Source organism: Coffea eugenioides, chromosome 1 (genome assembly GCF_003713205.1).
Source record: "Coffea eugenioides isolate CCC68of chromosome 1, Ceug_1.0, whole genome shotgun sequence".
NCBI classification, from domain to species: Eukaryota; Viridiplantae; Streptophyta; class Magnoliopsida; order Gentianales; family Rubiaceae; genus Coffea; species Coffea eugenioides.
In genome coordinates, this window is record NC_040035.1 from 33,741,126 (window position 1) to 33,759,124 (window position 17,999).

Genomic DNA, 17,999 nt, shown 5'->3' on the forward strand with positions numbered 1-17,999 from the left:
GCTATCCAAATTTTTTACCGATTTTCTTTTAACAAAAATTCATATTATCAGGCTTTTAACCGCCTATTAGTTAATAGCCCACTTCCACGAAAAATTGGGTTAAACTAAGAAAAGAAATGAAAACAACTAATTAATAAAATTATTTTGTGTAGAAATAATTTTCATTAATTCTCTTAAATAAAAGGTTAATAATTGTATACACGTCATGTGTGCGTTGCACACCCGTATTCATAACCAATACATTATCAAAACTTTAATAAATTGCAAAAAATTCCAACGGACACATATGTCCTTCTTTCTTTTCCTTCAAACCGAAGCAACATGAAGAGCAAGGCAATGCATAATTTAATCAAATACTGCTAAATTATTATAGGCGAATAATGTGGGAACAAACAACACCAATAATTTCGAAAAAACAAGAAAAACCAAAAGCAAAATTACAAATGAGCCACCAAAGCCTTCTTTTTCCATTCTCTTCCCCAACAATCAAAAACGGAAAGGCCACAATATTCTACATTTCCCATAATCACTAACTTTTCCCCGTTGGGTTGATCATTATCAATGAAAAAAAAGCTCATAAATTCCTGGCCGTCCGATTAGATGACTTATGTCGCCGGCCTTCATTGACTCTTCTGGAGCTCCGCCTCGCGCCACCACTCAAAACCCTAACGGTCAGATTTTTCTCACCTCATTTTCTTCTTCATTTGAATTTTTCGATAGTAAAAGAAATATTTATAAGACTAGTGCAATTTCTGCTTCCTCGGATACGATTAATCCAATGGACCCTAATTTCGGGTTCAATTCTCCGGCATTGGGCCCCACCAAGCCCGGTGAACTGTCGTCTAAGGCGGCTCCTCGGATTACCCGGCGGAAGAAAGCCATGCCAGCCCATCATCTCCGCTCAACGGGAGATGACCCGGGTGTTAATCCCTTTCGACCCGTATCTGAAATGAGTTCCGGGTCGGGTTTTCTTAATTCGGGTCATTTTGATCTGAGAAGTGATGCATTTGCATTTGGGGGCAGTAGAATTGGTAGTAGTGACGGTAATTTATTTTCGAATTCGAGATTGGATAGTTTTATGGAGAAGAATGAAGTAGCTGATGAAATTATGAACTTGAGAATTGGAAAAGAAAGAAGTGTGAATTTGGGTGGAAATGTGAAGAAAACGAGTGCGGATATTGATGAGACGGCTGAGTGTGATTTGCCAGATTATATGAGACAGTTAAATATCGAGAATGATGGAAAGGTTAGGAGTTTCAGGGAAGAGCTCCAGAATGAATTGAAGAAATTGAATATTAAAGAGAGTCTAAGTAAGATTAATTCTCAGAGCTTTGCTAATCAGGGAAGTTGTGGAAGCTCAGAGACTGTTCCTCGTGATAACATGGAAAATTTTAAGATCGAAGAGTCACTGAGTGGTCGAGAGAATAAAAAAATCGATAGTGGCTTAGGCCAAGAAGATAAAATGGGAAGTGGAAACTTGTCTTCAGTTACAGCAGAATGTAATCAGAAGCAGGCCCGAAATTGGTCTGGTCCCAAGCCTGATAATGCTTCTGACTCGATCCCTTCAGGGCTAAGTGATAGTTTGAGTGATAGTCAAGTGCGTTTGGAAGATCAAAGTTGTACAACATCGTCATCGCCATTTGTGGGCAGTGGTGTTCGTTTTGATGGTTTTGGGAATGCTGTTGAGGCTACATTTCAGGATAGAACTGAAAAGAAAGTTCATTTTAGTTTTAGTAGCAAGTGGGATGACATGGGGATGCAAAATGTAGAGTTTAAAACACCGAATATGATAGGAAACTTGAATAGAAAATTTGAAACAAAAAGGGATTCGTCTAAAGCCACTAGATCAAAGAAAAAGAAAGGGAAGTCAAAAAACCTCAATCCAGTTCAGCTGAGTTCCACACAAGATATTATCTTGGGGGAAAATTTGCAGGAAATTGATGACTCTTGTGAACCGTATTCTCCAATGGATATTTCTCCCTATCAGGAGACCCTGGCAGAGAGTAATTTCTCAAGAGAAACTTCAGTAACATCAGAAGAGACTCTCCATGTTGATGATGATTGTGCCTCAAATGAGTCACGTCCAGCAGTTTCAAACGATATGACAGATGAAGAACTGGTTGATGCTGCAGAACGTCTGGATATAAATGATGATGAAAAGTGCAAAGAGAAGGAAGAGGAAAAATCTGCATACTGTTTTGATAAAGTATTTAATGCCGAGGGACCTTCTGAAGAGTCTATATCGGGGACCGAGACGGAAAGCTTCAAATCTGCAACCGAACACTTAGACTATAGCACTGATAGCTTTGTGACTGCAGCTGATACACTTGCCACAGGTTCGGATACAGAAGTAAATTCTGGCTTAGGGATTGGGAAGCAGGAGGGTGATGGGGACAGTCATTTTGATTTTGCTCCAAGAATGGAAGAGAGTGGCCAGGGTAGTTTCATCTTTGCTGCATCTTCTGCTGCCCAAGGTCAATCATTGACAACAGCTCGTGCCTCCAAGAAGAAAAGTCGATCAAAAGTTGGTCAAGATTCACATTGTTTGTCTCCAAATAGCAGAGACTCGTACTCGTCATCCCGTTTAGATTATTTTCCGGTCTCTGGAACGTGTGCACTTTCGTCCCCCAGGCAAGGTCGAAAAGGTGATGCATCTACCTTGTTGAACCAAACTGGTTATATTTCCGAGCCAGTTAAGAAACAGGAATCCAAGGGAGAGAATAACTCAAGTACATCTGCCAGCATAGTGGCCCAGGAAGCTTGTGAAAAATGGCGACTCAGGTGTGGATTCATTTCAGAGCAATCTTTACTGTATTCTTGCATGATGATGAATAATAGTCTTATCCAAATGTCTTTTGTGTTCTTCATTTTGGTTGTAGTAGCTTGAGTGGCTCTGCAAATTTGATATTTGGTGTAGCATTTTACATTTTCTGAAACCATGCATATAATGTGGATTTGCATCAGGGGAAACCAAGCCTATGCAACTGGGGATTTGTCTAAAGCGGAGGATTTTTATTCTCAAGGGGTGAACTCTGTTCCTGAAAATGAGACATCCAAGAGCTGTCTTAGGGCTCTGATGTTGTGCTATAGCAACCGTGCTGCAACTCGTATGTCTCTTGGAAGAATAAAAGATGCTCTAGAAGATTGTATGAAGGCTTATGCGATAGATCCCAGCTTCCTCAGAGTGCACGTTCGAGCTGCAAAGTAAGACCTGTTTACTTCTTGGCTTTTTTCCCCTATTATTATTATTAATATTTTTATTTTTTTCAAATGCAAGATATTATTATTATTATTATTTTATTTTTTTTCATGTGTTTGTATAATCTTCTTTTTTTCCCTTGAGTTTCTTCATGAATCAGTTTTGATTTTGTTTTTTTTTTGGTAATGATATAGTACTTCTTTGTTTGTCATGATTTTTGTTCTTTTTTTTATAATATGTTTAATATGCTTTTACAATTGGGTTAGTATTGGCAGTTCCTAGGGTGAGAAACCTCTGCTCTGGTCTTGAATTAACAATGACAGAAGGTTTTTTAGTTGCTTTACCCTAATCCTACTTAAACGCTTTACACTTATAGGCAGATAGCATGGGCAGGTGATCAAGACTAGATTATAGGAACAAAATATTATAAAATAACTTCAAAAAATGAGGTTAGTCAGGCCTCCAAAAGCAGTGCGAAGATCTTTATTACTATATCAAATATCAGGGAGGTCAGTGGAAGTAATCCTTCACACTAGTGCAATTTTTTCCCCCTATGTAGTTACTGAAATGACCTGATCTTAATGTTGAAGAACTAAAAAATTGAAACAAGATTTAGTTGTAGAGAAATGCTCTTATTCTCTTTGAGTACTATCTTGAAATCTCCACAAGTAGCCATCAACGATGAAGTCAATAGTTGTGATAATTCTCTTTTCCTGTCTGTGGAGGTGCGTGTGTGCATTGAGGTCCATGGTAAGATGATATTGGAGATATCAACTAACATTTATGTGGATTGTGGATTGTCCAGCTGTATCAAAAATAAGGATAAAAAGGTAAACATCTTTGATGTGTGGTTTAGAGCACTAATCAAACAAAAGATTGGCTATAGTGATGTCAATTAATTTTGACTCATAATTCCAAAGCCTCCTAAGATTTATAGGCTATATAGCACATTGTTATTTGAATGCTAATGGTGATTCGATTTTGGAAATTGATACAAATTTGATTCACTATTTATGAGTGATATGCTTTGAATCTTGGGAACTGTAATATTGGAGCTTTGAGCAGCAGGAAGGTATAATTATTTTATGCTTTCATGTTTCTTACTGATTCTTTTCTTTAGCTGCTATCTTGCCCTAGGGGAAGTTGATGATGCATCATTGCATTATATGAAGTGCTTGCAAGCGGGGAGTGACGTCTGTGCGGATCGAAAGCTTTTGGTAGAAGCATCTGAGGGCCTAGAAAAGGCACAGGTATAAAAGTACCTTTTTGCTGTAACAAAGCTATTACAGTATAAAATAATGTAGGTAAACTCTCTACAGAATGGTAAAAACTCTATACTGATCTTGGACATTGTACCAACCTTTGGACCTGATGATTCAGTGTTATGCATGCACTTGGAAATTTACCTTATAAAGATCGAACAACAAAATGATTCTTAAGAATCAAGTCAAGGGTTGGAGGTTTGTGGATCTCACAATTGAATATGCTTGTGTGCATAGGTTGTACACCCTTTCTATAATTTGACAAGCTACTTAAGTATAGAAAGTAGTTCCTGGAAAAGAATATTTGTTAAGCACATATAACATCCTTTTATAGTTTACTTTCTCAATTGGAATGCAAGAAAGAAATCCTGCTTGAAATATCTTACTATATGCCTCAATTGCAGTTTTCTGTGGGTTCACATTCCCAAATTCTCAGTTACACGTGATTACAGAATTGGATATTGGACACCCAACCTTATTAGTAGCATACAACTTGAACCAAGTAAATTACTGATGTACTTGGGCCTGGACCTGTTGGGGACTTGGGCCACCAGAAGTTTTAGACTTCAGGATTAAAGAGCTTTGACCCGATTTCTGTTTGTGTAACTTCCATATATTGCAGAGAAAGCATATAGCTTAATCTGTTTGTTCTTGGATTCTGGAAGGTTAAGCAATTTCAATAAATTGGTCCAACTTCCTGACTTTGGCAAGTAGCGTGTATGATTCCTCAAAACTAGGAATTTGTCTTCAAAACTCAAGTGAATCCTAAATCTTAAGGTAGCATTTCATTTCATAGTCTGTGGAATTTGATAGGCCATACATACCATCCTATAGAAAAAGTTATGTCTTTCTTCATGATTGATCTTTTAATGTTTTGTGAAAGTGATTATGAATTGAGAAAAAGGAGATAGATGACAAAGAATGGAGATGGGGTCTAATATAGAGTTAGAGCAGCCTTATTTGTTATGTGTAGTAATTAGTTGTATTAATCAGCTGTTCTTCTTCCAGGTCTGTACAATTTGCAAAAGCTGAATGCCATGCTAGATGGATAATGATTCCTGCCTAATATCTTTTGTTATGCATGGTTAATAATTGATTCAATTTCTTCTAATAAACCCCAAAACCAGAATCTTCTTCCTTTGTCAATCAAGTTATTAGTTACTTGATTTATTGTGTCCACATATAAATTATGTTTCACCATAAACTTTGCACCTTGTAGTTTTAGACTAATCAGTCATATATAGCATCCTCTGCTATTGCTAGGGGAATGTAAAGAAATTGTTAGTTGGGAATCAAGCGTAGTTGAACTTCAGAAGAGTATGCTTACTTGAATTTCTGAAAATTAAATCTGTTCTTCACTATCTATGTTTGTATATTTGGAGTTCCCGGCAAGTGTATTTTAGTTCCCAATCACTGACTGTATTTGTCTTGGTATAAAATCTGACGGGTGAACTTGGAATGTGATTGCATTCATTGCTTTCCCGTCAACTAAACAAAGCCTATATCATTTGTGAGATTGAGGTCAAATTCCTTTCTAGGTAGGCTTAACTTGAGATGAATGTGATTGCTGGTGATGATTTTGCTGATACAAGTCCCTATTAAAAGAAGAATGTCTGCAAAAATGTTGTTTTAATTTTGTTTCTGGATAAATATGCCAAAAAAAAAAAGAATGATGAATGCAATTTGGAACTTCTAATGAGAGTAATTTTTGATCCATGGCTGCCAGAAAGTATCAGAGTTCATGAAGCAATGCGCCGAATGTTTGCAACAAGGAACGTCTGCTGATGCGGAGACTGCATTGGGTTTAATTGATGAGGCACTGATTATAAGTCCTTACTCAGAACATTTACTTGAAAGCAAAGCTAATTCTCTTCTTATGGTATGTCGCAATATGCTTGACAAAAAATCTTCACTAAGGAGCTTTGCCTAATAATGAAAATTTTCTAATGCACATTCTGCATTGGAATAATTTTCCACTAGAAGTTTATGAATGTTGATTTCATTTTACAGCTACAGAGGTATGAAGATGTTATTCAGTTGTGTGGTCAGAACCTTGGTGCCTTTGTATCGAAATTTGATGTTTCTGACGCACATAAGGACTCTCGTTCCCGGGTTTGGTGCTGTTCACTTGTTGTTAAGGCTCACTTTTATGCTGGAAGGCTGGAGGAAGCTCTTGAATTTTTGAGGAAGCAAGAGGAGTCACTCCCTGTCATAGAGAAGTACCACACTTTATGCATCTGTCTGCATTAACACTATTTTTAAGATCGTCTTAGTGATAAATCCAAGTTGCTAATTTCTGTTTAGTTTCTCACTTGGATCCTCTCTGCAGGGGTCAAAGCAAGAATTTAGAATCTCTCATTCCTTTGGCTGGCACCATACGTGAACTCTTACATAATAAGGTTGTTATTCTTTAAGCCCGTATTTTGATGTCATGCTTGTATTGTTGATGCCATCAACCTTTTCCTCATATTACAATTTAAAAGAAAAACACGAGTGATTAGCCTGAGATTTTCTCGGATAGCTTTTTTAATTCCCATAGTCCATCAGTCTTCAGGGATTAGATTCGAAATTTCATGTAAAAGAAGATGTTTTATGATTTTCTGGACATATATATATATATATATATATATGATTTATTATTGATCTGTTGGACTGTTTGATTTAGTACTCTGGTAAAACTTTAGAGCTATTTGACAATAGCTTAGAGGATCAAAAAATTGTTTTGAGATTTAGCTTATTCTGGATTTTCTTTTTCCTAAGTTTTGGTTAATGTGGATTTCTCTTTTCATTATCTTCCTTTTGGGTCAGTTCTAAAAGGTTTGATTGCATTAGATCTTATGTGAATTTTTGCTATCAGCGGATTCAGCTTATAAACATATTTCTTACATTTTAAGCCATCTATTATTCTAAAGATTTTGACCAAATCTGTCAAGGCTTAGTGATCTTAAAAAGCTTGCTCATAAGAGAGGTAACGTACGTGGTTCCTAAAAAGTGAGGCTTATTCGGAAACATCAGAAGAAACTATAGACCAAAAATTGACTGATCAGACAGTACAGATGAATGTGCTTGTTATATGTGTTCTGTTCAGAGATGGAATAGCCTTGTTACAGGTTACGTTTTAGGGGTCATGATCATCAAAGCTTTAGCTTCCTAACGTAATAATGTATTGACATAATCACATTCAAATCTGTGAGATGGAGTTGGTATAGATTAAGGTCAAGAAAGCTTGTATGTCGTTCTTCTAGGAGTTGAGTTGTTTTGGAGGTGTTAGTTGTTGTATTAATCCTTCTTGAGTGAAATCCTGTTCTTTTGACCTTCAAGATGGTTAGCTTTTCACTTGGCCAGTCACCCTGTGTTGAAGGAGAAGGCTTGGCCATTTCAAATCCATTAGATTGGAGAAGGAAATGCTATTCATTGGTGACATAATGTTTAGAAATAAAGGGATTTTGTAGGATGGTGTTATGGTGGAACTTGGTGATTTGTACACAGTTCAAGGGAAAAACATATGAAAAGGAATGTATTTGCTTCATTTTGAAGGAGAACTTTCTGGATTTAGATGATTTTTTTTATGCCCTAAGCTTGTATTTTTACCATCCATTGATTTAATTTCATTCAATATGGTAATTGAATGATTCCAGCAGGCAGTTTCTTAGCTAATGAGTTTTCTGTTTTCGGCAGATTTTGTTATTAGGGTGTGCATATCAGATTTAAACAACAATACTTTTGGTCTCTATAACTTGCACTTCGTCTAATGAGTTAAGAGTAGGTTTTCAGCATTTTGATGAAGCTGTATTTCATGCTGAATTTTCATGATGCATGTTTGGCCCTGAGAGTGCTGATGATATTTCTGGATAGAATTAGGACATCCAGTATTTTCTTCTCATCTAGGTATGTTATTCATAAAGTGAATTTGTAAGCAAAGCAAAACTCTCCTTCTGGTGACTTCTGAACTCCAATTGAGTAAACATATAGTTTATTGAAATGTTAAAAAGACTATTCAAGAACTTATTTCTTGTGGATACTTGAAATATTGTTAACTGGCAACATTGATCAAGGTTTTTATGAAGATACACATCCTTGGCCTCCATAAAGTTCAGTTGCCATTGATCAAGGTTTTCTATAAAGTTTGATTAGCTTATTTTCTGGGAGCTGTTGTCCTTAATGCATTAATGACTGCATGTCTTATTGGTCCATGCGCCAAATGGAAATTTACTTGGTAGAACCTCCCTGGAATCAAGGTCCCCCCCCCCCCCCTCTCTTGTTATAATGGAGCCATTGACAGAATTATAGACTGCTTGCTTTGGGAAACTAAGTACCACGACTTGTCCACTAAAGTAGGCTTACTTGTCCACCACTTGTCCACCTTTGGTTGAGAGAGGGCATTGTGGGGAATGAAGTAGGCTTAGGTGGTGGCTGATGTTATCTGAGTGCAAAAGTAAGTTGCTTCGTCTTCCCGGTGCACAGAAAGTAATCAAAATAGAATTGCCTGTTGACCATGGCGCCTGGCTATGGAGGTTTTTGACTAAGGAAGTTTTTATTCTGGGGGCGTGTTGGGGAGGGAGGAATGACTCAAGTAGGAAAGGGAGAAGGACAAGCATGAGATAGAGGGGAAAAGATGCTACTGAAATATCATAATTTGGTTGAATTTTGTCTGCGAGATAGGGAAAGGAGATTTGGGTTTAGCTAGAGATTAGAGAGACAGGACTTAAGGGACCCTTTTACTGCTTAATTTTGATGTCAAAATGCTGTTGCATTCTGTTATTATTAGTATAAAAATGTCATACCAGTCTTTGAATGTTGCTGAAGTTGGGCTTCATTTGGCACATTTAGCTACAACTATTCAGGGTATGGTTCTTTAATGGAATATGATAGGACTGATAGAATTATTGGTGGAAGGTGATGATATATCAATAAAGACTAATTCTTATAATCTTTTAACAGGGAGAAGGAAGACCAAAACACAGATCTGGACTGTTGATGAAATATAGACAGTGTGTAGCTACATGACACACTTGAACTAAAGCAAAATATTATCGTGCATTTAGTTTTTAAAATTCTTATTCTTGGCTGTCTCCATCTTTCTTTATTTGGTTTGCATGCGGGCACAAGTGTTTGTAAACTTCCTCTTTCATGAATTCCAATGCTATAAATTCTTCAAATACATATTAGAAACTGCAAATAGCACCATGTGGAGTTGTTTCCTAGGGTGTAAAGCACTCGTGCATTTTGGCTTCAGGGTGCAGGAAATGCAGCATTTCAATCAGGGAGGCATGCAGAAGCTGTACAGCACTACACTGCTGCTATATTATGCAATGTTGAGTCAAGGCCTTTTGCATCAATATGTTTCTGTAATCGAGCTGCTGCATATCGAGCTATGGGTCAATTTGCAGATGCAATAGCTGATTGTAGCTTGGCTATAGCCCTTGATGGGAATTACTTGAAGGTTTGCCTTGATATGTAGTTTTCAGTATCATGCTGCTTAGGAACTATTTAGTTCAGATTATGAATTGGGACTTTTAAGTCCTCTTAATGCTCTTTTGAATACCGCAGATCACCAAACTAACATTTTAGATCGAAAAAGAGGCTGTTCATCTGACTTTAGGTTTTCTGTATTCAAACAGAGTGGGGTCTCCATGTTGCTTGTGGGAGATTATCATTTAGGAGTCCGAAGAAAATACTTAAGAATGGAGCCAGAGAAATACTTTAGAATGTTTTACATAGTACTTTCAGTACATGAGTTGATTTTTATATCAGTGTAGTTTTCTTCAAGAATTTAACTCCTAGTGCTGGGTTTTTTCCCAGAATGAAATAATCGTTGATCCTTCTATGTTTCCAAAGCTTTTTTGTGTGGCCTCATATGTTGGTTGAACTTTTCTAAATACTTCTTAATTTTCCCAGTCCTTATTTTTTAAAAAATGCAGACTTTTCTAAACTTTGGACAGATGCTGTTAGAAGATAATGTCTGCATCTTTAGCAAAAGTTTGCCATCTTCTACCAAGTACGTCGTAACTTTGTGTAATACTTGACTTCGATGAAAATAAGAAAAGGCAATTAATGAATATCTAGTTATTAACCTAAATCAACATAACTAGTGAGGATGGATTTAATGCTGTTAAGTTTTCAATGAGCAACGTGCTTAAAGTCATCTGAACTTTGGTGAAGAATAAATTGGATATTTGAGTGCTTGGAATTAGGTTTTTACTCAATTAGTAAATTTATTGCTTTGAGAAACTTTAGGAGTGCCGAGACAATGAATACTGGATTAGAACAAAAATATACAACTCCACTTATACTGTTTTCAGTACTTTGTACATCTGTTTAGTCTTGGATGCACTCATAGCTTACTTGTTATCTTTTGGGTATTGAAAGTAGTTAAGGATAATTAGAGTGGGGGGAAAAGAAAAAACTTTAGCTGCCACCTGGAGAAGATCTCCCTTTTAGCCAGACTGAGAGAAGTACTCTTCGATACTGGCTACTTTTTGTAGCTTCTGTAGTTTTGCAAACTTGAATTGCAGGGCCACATACTTGATTTTGCAGCTGTTTGCATCTTTAAAAGTAAAAGCAGTATATGCATAGCCTCTTTAGATCAAAGAAACTGAATTTTATCTTTTCTTGCTGCAACTGTTAGGTTTCAGACTTAAAATGGTTATTATTGAAATCTTCTTTTTGATTGACTTAGTTTGTCCGTTCACTCTTTTTAAGGGTTGTTACACATTGGCAGGCATTCTCCAGACGTGCTGCTCTTTATGAATTGATCAGAGATTATGGACAAGCAGCTCTTGATCTACAAAGGCTTGTATCTCTTCTCACCAGGAAATTGGAGGATAGAATTTATCAGTTGGCATCATCTGACAGAATGAAATATATAAATGAGCTTAAGCAAGCTCAAATAAAGCTTTCTCAGATGGAAGAAGCTTCCAGAAAGGAAATTCCCTTAAATATGTACCTCATTCTGTAAGTTTGATTTATCCTTATACTCAGTTTCTGAATGTGAATTAATGGCATTTGAGACTGCAGTTGCTGCCAACAATTAATTTTGCTAATTATGAAATATGTGTACTATCATATGTCAATTAGTTGGGGTAATATGGTCTGGCTACAGTCTGCTTGCCTTGCTTCAGCTTTTTCAAAAATTTTATGATGTACAGAATAGTGTGGTACATTTCTAAGATAACCATATTGATGTCTTCGTTTCTCGTTTTTTTGACACTTTTTACTTCTGACCTACTTCTTTGTTGATAGGTATTTTATCAGCATAAACTCTCTGCTTGTAGTTAATGAAATTGTTGTACAATTGGAAGAATTTTAGCTGATAAATGTGAAAAAAAGGGCTCTTTTTAGTTTGCTTGTACTTGGAGTAATTTAATAAAAAGATTCTTTTATCATTTACACCAATCACCTTTTTATCACTCATAACTCTATCCAATGAAGTGCTACAGTACTACCTTTCAAGAAAACTCTCCCAGAAAATAAGTTTTTTGTTCCATTCCCCCCTTATATGGATTCAATGGAGAAGACAGATAAAGCTATCTTCTCAGCATGTTGCTTTCTAGTTGGTGTATGAATGCCCTCAACTTAACTCTCATTTTAACTCAAAGTTGAGATCTTATGAGTGGCATTACCATGAAATTTGGTCTTCTATGGCTTGAGATGTTTTCATTTGTATGTTTGATTTAGTTGAGTAGGAAATAGCGCTTGTAAACTCTGGAGAGAACAGCATAGATTAGATCAAGTAATAGAAGAGGTTGTATGCTTTGTTCCAATGGTTTATAATGGTTTTTGAATTGGTTGAGGATACTTGTGAGTTTTGACTCTTCCAGAGCTATGCCTCATACCTATTGAGAAGATTTACCTGTCTTTTAGTGAAAAGGACTTTTTGGCAGGGTTGGAAAATTTTCTTCTATTGGTTTTCCATCACTGGTACATATTTAGTATTAAAAAAGGGGATATCATGCATAAAAGAAGTGTACAAGTACCCTTGTAATTCAAGCAAAGAGTTCATTGCACGTTCTTTGCATGTAGTAGTTATCTCACTACTAGAAAACATATAAAACATCTAGTGCTTTACAATCCATAAAAGTTTTGCTAAGTCCTGAAAAGCTCTCCTACACCTTACAACCCATATTACCCACACAAAAAAAAGTGCGTAACATTCCAAAGCTTCGTCATGTGCTGTATACTTTCCCTGCCTTCTTTGAAAAAAATGACATCTAAAATTCTTCTTGGCATTTCCCAGTGTTCCGAACAACTTGACACAAGTTCCCAGCAATCCTGGGCCAGAGTTCCACTGTTTCCTTTCTGCCAATATACTTAAAACCTTGTGCTTGTTTTCAGCTACAAGTGCTTCACAGTAGCATAGTGGAGAAGAGTGGCACCATTTTTGGAGCTCTTTGTTTTCCCAAATAGGCTCAGGGGAAAAATGTTTCTTGTCATTCTAGTATCTCTGGGAAAAAGGGATTTCCATTTTTTAAAACCAGTTGGCCTCTGCAATTCCTCCCCCTTCAATTGAAGTTGTGTAATCAGAGCCTTGGAAGCACTGTAACTGCCAACCTTTACAGATACCTGCTTAATTGAACATTATTTGAGCAGCCAATTGGTCCGAGAAATTGTGGAAATTTGCAGCAAGTAGGATTAAAACAAGTAAGCTATAATGAAAATGGATGGCAGATTGATGCAAACAATGACAGAGTTTATAAACTTCACAACTTTTTGCATTTGAAAAAATTTCTGGTACAACAAATCCTGTTAAACATTTTTTCAGATTTTTTCATTAGTTGGGTTTGATGAACACCTCCTTGGTTTTACAGAAAACTTTCTTCAGTTCCTATGTCATGGTTGCGCTAGACATGATTTCAACCTAAAAAGTTCAAAATGGTTTCTAAGTTGAGGGATATACATGATGTTTGTAAATTTGTTGTCTTAGATGTTTCTAGATAGATATCATTCAGCCTTTCTGTCTATACTAGAATAGGAAAGATTAGTTGTTAGAATGACTTAGGGTGAGGTTTAATAGTTTTTTCTTTTGTTGAAGCATTAAGTGAGCTTCGACAGATATAACAAAAAAGTCGAATATGAAAAGGAAATAAGCAGATGCATTGATCTCACCTGGCACTAGGAATTATTTGAGCAGTTCAGTTGCAGTGAGTAATTTGGTGGTTTAGGTAATAATGAGAAATTTGGAGTCAAACAGCATTTTTTTATATGAAGCATGGTATAGTTCTATCTGCATTATTTTCTTCTACTTCACAGCATCTTTAAGAACTCTTGCTACTTGTAATTCAATATTTGGTAATTTGAATTTACCAAAAAAAATGCTTTTGCTATTGCTTGGAACAGATCTGTATAACTTTTGATATATCTGGTGACTAACAATACTATGGGCATATCATGATCCTCTGTAGATGTCTGGTCCCTTGGAGCTTGGTGGGATTTGAATCAATGGAATGGAAATTTTGACGCTTGTTGCTTTAATTGCCTGGTCAAATATGAACTTTGGTGGATAGTCAACTAAGCTGTTATGCAGGGAAAAGAGAATTAGAATTAAGTGAGATTAATTTTCGTAATTGTTATGACATTACTGCTTTGGCATGGAGAGATTGGCAGGCGGAATAGGTCTGACAGAAGAACATTTATTTTCAGGATCTTTGTGTTGAACCTACTCTTATAGCCCCTATAGGGCATGTTTTAGAAGATATGCGTATTTAGTCTGTAATTTATTAGAAAGTATCATTGTGATTTAGATGTGACTTTTTCCTGGTTACATGTCTTATGATATTATAGATCCTTCCCGTTAATAACCGAATTTAATGATATTGTATTGCCAGGGGAGTTGATCCATCAGCAGCTGCATCAGAAATTAAAAAGGCTTATAGAAGAGCTGCGCTCAAACATCATCCAGACAAGGTTTTGTGCTTAAATTTCTGCTGCCATATTCACATGACTTTGACATTACTCTTACATGGAAAAGCAATACCTATGTAGGCTGCGCAATCTTTGGCTAGAAGTGAGAATGGAGATGAAGGGATGTGGAAGGAAATAGCAGAGGAAGTTCATAAAGATGCTGACAGGCTCTTCAAAATGATTGGAGAGGCATATGCAGTCCTTTCAGACCCTCTCAAGGTATTGCATTTATTCATCGCCTTATGCATCTTGTAGAAACAGAGTCTAAAATTGGTGCACTGTAGCAGAAACCCACTGACCACAGAACATTTTGGCAACACTGCGAGGAGTTGAATACAACTGGAGTTACAGTTACAAAGACAAGATAAAGCATTGGAAATTAATGCAATTGTCCTTTTCTAAGACAGGCCAAGGTTCCTCATTAGCATTTTTAGTGACGAAATATCTAAAAGAAGGGCTATATTTACTGCTTCCTTTTGTTAAACTAAAAGCTAAGTAGTGCGATAAATTTATAGTTTTGCATAGTCATATCTCTTAGTAATTTAGTTACTAATTTAGAAGAAAAGAATCCAAATTAAAACATTTCATTTTCTGGTTTAACCAAATTAAAATGTTCTATTAGGATTGCAACCTCACATTTTGACAGTGAGGAAGCAAATGTGAAGAAAATAATGAAACACTCAACTTGATCCTTAAACAAAATTATAGAGGCCAAATAGAATGACTGGGCGAGGATAGTGAATTATTGCATATAGCCTTAATTATGAGAATATACATGTTCTTGCCAAAGCCTTTCTGCAGTATGGAAGCAAGTTTCAAATTCTAGACTTCGGTTATCTGATGAACGAATCATCAAGTTGGAACAAAGAATTGGTTTTTGTCTGTGGTATGGGCTTGTGCCTCAACAGTAAAATCAGGTGCAAGCAGAGTTGATTGAGTGTTTTAGTTGCAATGATCATTTGGCTTTTTAGTGTGTTGGAATCCCAATCTAAGTTAAACTGCTTTGCACACATTTAAGTTACAATATTCCTGATGAGGAGGTTGAATTCTTTTCATTCTAATCCCTGACATTTATTTCATTTTTAGATGGAATAAACAAGAAAGCAACTTTCTTAAATGACCTTCTAAAATTGCTGCCAGGTTACAAACCTCATACTTTGTGGTGATATATTGGCAAAAGGTCATTTGAAAATGGTTTTGCTTGGGAAGGCAGAAGAGATGAATTAAGGACTTGTTACTTCGTTAGCCTATGGATCCTCAAGTCTCTTACACCAAATCCTTCTGTTATTTGTTTTCTTGATGCCCTTCTATATTTCTTGCAGATGATGCTGCTTTCATGTCCTAGTAGCCCTTTTCCATCACATTCGTAGTGCATTGTTAAATTTACCTTGCAGAATCTATCCATTCTACAACTACTGTGCTGTGCATTTTCTTCTCCTCTGACTTCTGCTTTTCCAATTATACATACAGCGGTCACAATATGATATGGAAGAAGAGATAAGAAATGGTCAGAATACAGGCAGTGGAAGAAACACATCCAAAATGCATGCAGATTTCCAGAATTACCAGTTTGAGAGAGGTGGTGGCAGGTGGCAAGAGGGCTGGAGATCCTATGGGAGCTCCCAGTTTAGGAGTGCAGAAAGGAACCGATCAAGCCGGTATCCTTGATACCTTTTAGAGGCTTCACAATTGGAACTTAGAGCTGCTAGTCAATTGACTTTACCTGATGCCTTGTTACCACTGCTATAACATCTCGACAGTGTGTGGGTAGGCCAAGAGATAGGTGAAAGGGTTATAGCTGCTCCACGAGATGGTCAATAGACTAAGATCTACATCCAGTTTGGTTATAGCTGCTCCACGAGATGGCCAAGATCTACATCCAGTGTGGTTATCAAACTTGAAAGCTTGAGTTCATAAGCCACTTCAAGGCATTAAAAGAAGTGATCTTTTTGCTGAATTTTGCCACCTAAAACCGATGCTGCAGCTTTATGCATGTGCATATCTCCATGAGAATGATGGTCGGGATACTGTTGTCATCAGTTTGTATAGCAAAGAAGGATGGTTTGTGAATATCTTAGTCTAGCAAAAAGAATGGCAAATCGCTACGTTCACCAATGCAGTGGCATGTTTTTACGCACGTACAGGAAGATCTGATGGCTTTGAACACTTGAATTTCGAGTGAACTGTGAAATGCAAATTTGACAAGAGTTCAACAAAAGGCTGGAGGACGGCCATCTGATAGTGGACTGCAGACTGACTATATCTCTCTTTGAAGGCCAAGCACTATAATCCGGCTTAAACAGAATTGTCTCAGCATGTTGCATGTGTTTTCTTTTTGTAGTTATGTGTCTTGAGGAAGCATATTGATTTGTACAGCGGTTGCCAATATTGATCATTTGCAAATTCGCTTGCTAGAGTGGATTTTGTAAACGTAAAAATGAACTTTTGTAATCAACAGAAAAAACAAAGACAGGAAATTTCTTGTTTTGGCATTTATTGAGAATCAGAACTTGGTAGTAAAATGATTTTTATACTTAGCAAAGTAAAGCTGTCCATGATACTCCTCATCTCAAAGCTTTTATTTTTTCTTCAAGTTTCTTCATCCTTTAATTGGAATCCCAGAAACTTTTCTTTTTTCCTTTTCTTTCTCCCTTTCAACTAGAAGTTAGAAGGACTGACTTATGCAGAATTATGATGCAGAGAAAACGGAATAACAAGAGGAAATTAGTGCATGAATTCTAGTAAAAAGATGTCATTGTTCTTTCCTTTTTTTCCCTTTTAATGGTAAATCAAAATGGTCAAAAATTCGAAGTTTTTTTGCAGATCTTTCTCCTACAATTCTGTGGGTACCTCTTGCCTAACAACTATTATCCTCTCTTGCATTTACATACATTTCTTATTTAATCTTGCCTACCCTTCATTGTATTTATTCACTTTTCCTAATTAATTTTATATTTTTAAAAAATATAATACCTGAAATATATCTTAATTGGCTCATATAATCTTGCTTTGCTTCGTGGTGGTTAGGATCAACAGTTCATTAGATGCAACATTGACCAAAATGATTTTTTTTTTCAAATTAGTTCTTGGAAAATCACATTAAAATGTTTAACATCAATACAAAGATTACAAAGCTCTTAAGAGAAAAGAGAAAAGACAGTTGAATAAGTTTATGATTTACCAAATGTATTGAAAATCCTTCAAATTATTAACCTTTAACCCATCAAGCCAGGTGCACATTCAAGACTTATACAAGTAAAGTTCAATTAGAGGTTACAACAAAAAGAGATTAACAAAACATCACATATTTTCTTGAAGGAGAACATGTTCTACTTTTTTGGCAATGTTTCACCTACAATTTCTATGTAAAAAAGTAAAATACTTCAATTAGGTTAAAACACGACAAAACACATTGATAAACGGTTTATGGTACGAATACAATATGAAAACTAAATATATCATGTATAATTTTAAATACAAATATCGAATAAGATTATAATACGACATGTTCACGGCCTTACTGCAAATATTAATCTTATTCTTCCTGTCTCCTATGGGATGTGTTATCCCAAAAGTGACTCCAGGAAAAGTGAGATTATTATGCCACAAAGTCGGTTGAGTTGTCCCTCTTCTTTATT

At 36.2% G+C, this 17,999-nt stretch overlaps 1 protein-coding gene across 2 annotated transcripts; it reads left to right on the forward strand.

The window, feature by feature from the left end:
• Positions 1-493: 493 nt before the first annotated feature.
• On the forward strand, positions 494-16,877 carry LOC113766654. 2 transcript variants are annotated; one of them, XM_027320147.1, is made up of 11 exons: positions 494-2,781; positions 2,965-3,204; positions 4,320-4,449; positions 6,188-6,340; positions 6,472-6,680; positions 6,791-6,860; positions 9,698-9,904; positions 11,183-11,415; positions 14,286-14,364; positions 14,443-14,580; positions 15,502-15,805. In XM_027320147.1, the coding sequence occupies exons 1-11, from the start codon at positions 608-610 to the stop codon at positions 15,586-15,588; spliced, it is 3,720 nt and encodes a 1,239-aa protein (XP_027175948.1). In that variant the 5' UTR covers positions 494-607; the 3' UTR covers positions 15,589-15,805. The 2 variants fall into 2 exon arrangements, with proteins under 2 accessions (XP_027175948.1, XP_027169732.1); XM_027313931.1 differs by lacking the exon at positions 15,502-15,805 and adding an exon at positions 15,832-16,877 and having other exon boundaries at positions 496-2,781.
• The last annotated feature ends 1,122 nt before the right edge of the window (positions 16,878-17,999 follow it).

What these genes read in the sequence shown, in the direction of transcription:
- LOC113766654 (XM_027313931.1), top strand. Translation starts at nt 608, where the DNA reads ATGTCGCCGGCCTTCATTGACTCTTCTGGAGCTCCGCCTCGCGCCACC. An exon ending in AAGCTAATTCTCTTCTTATG is followed by an intron (nt 6,341 to 6,471) that starts GTATGTCGCAAT and finishes TTCATTTTACAG; the next exon opens with CTACAGAGGTATGAAGATGT. An exon ending in GTGAACTCTTACATAATAAG is followed by an intron (nt 6,861 to 9,697) that starts GTTGTTATTCTT and finishes TTTTGGCTTCAG; the next exon opens with GGTGCAGGAAATGCAGCATT.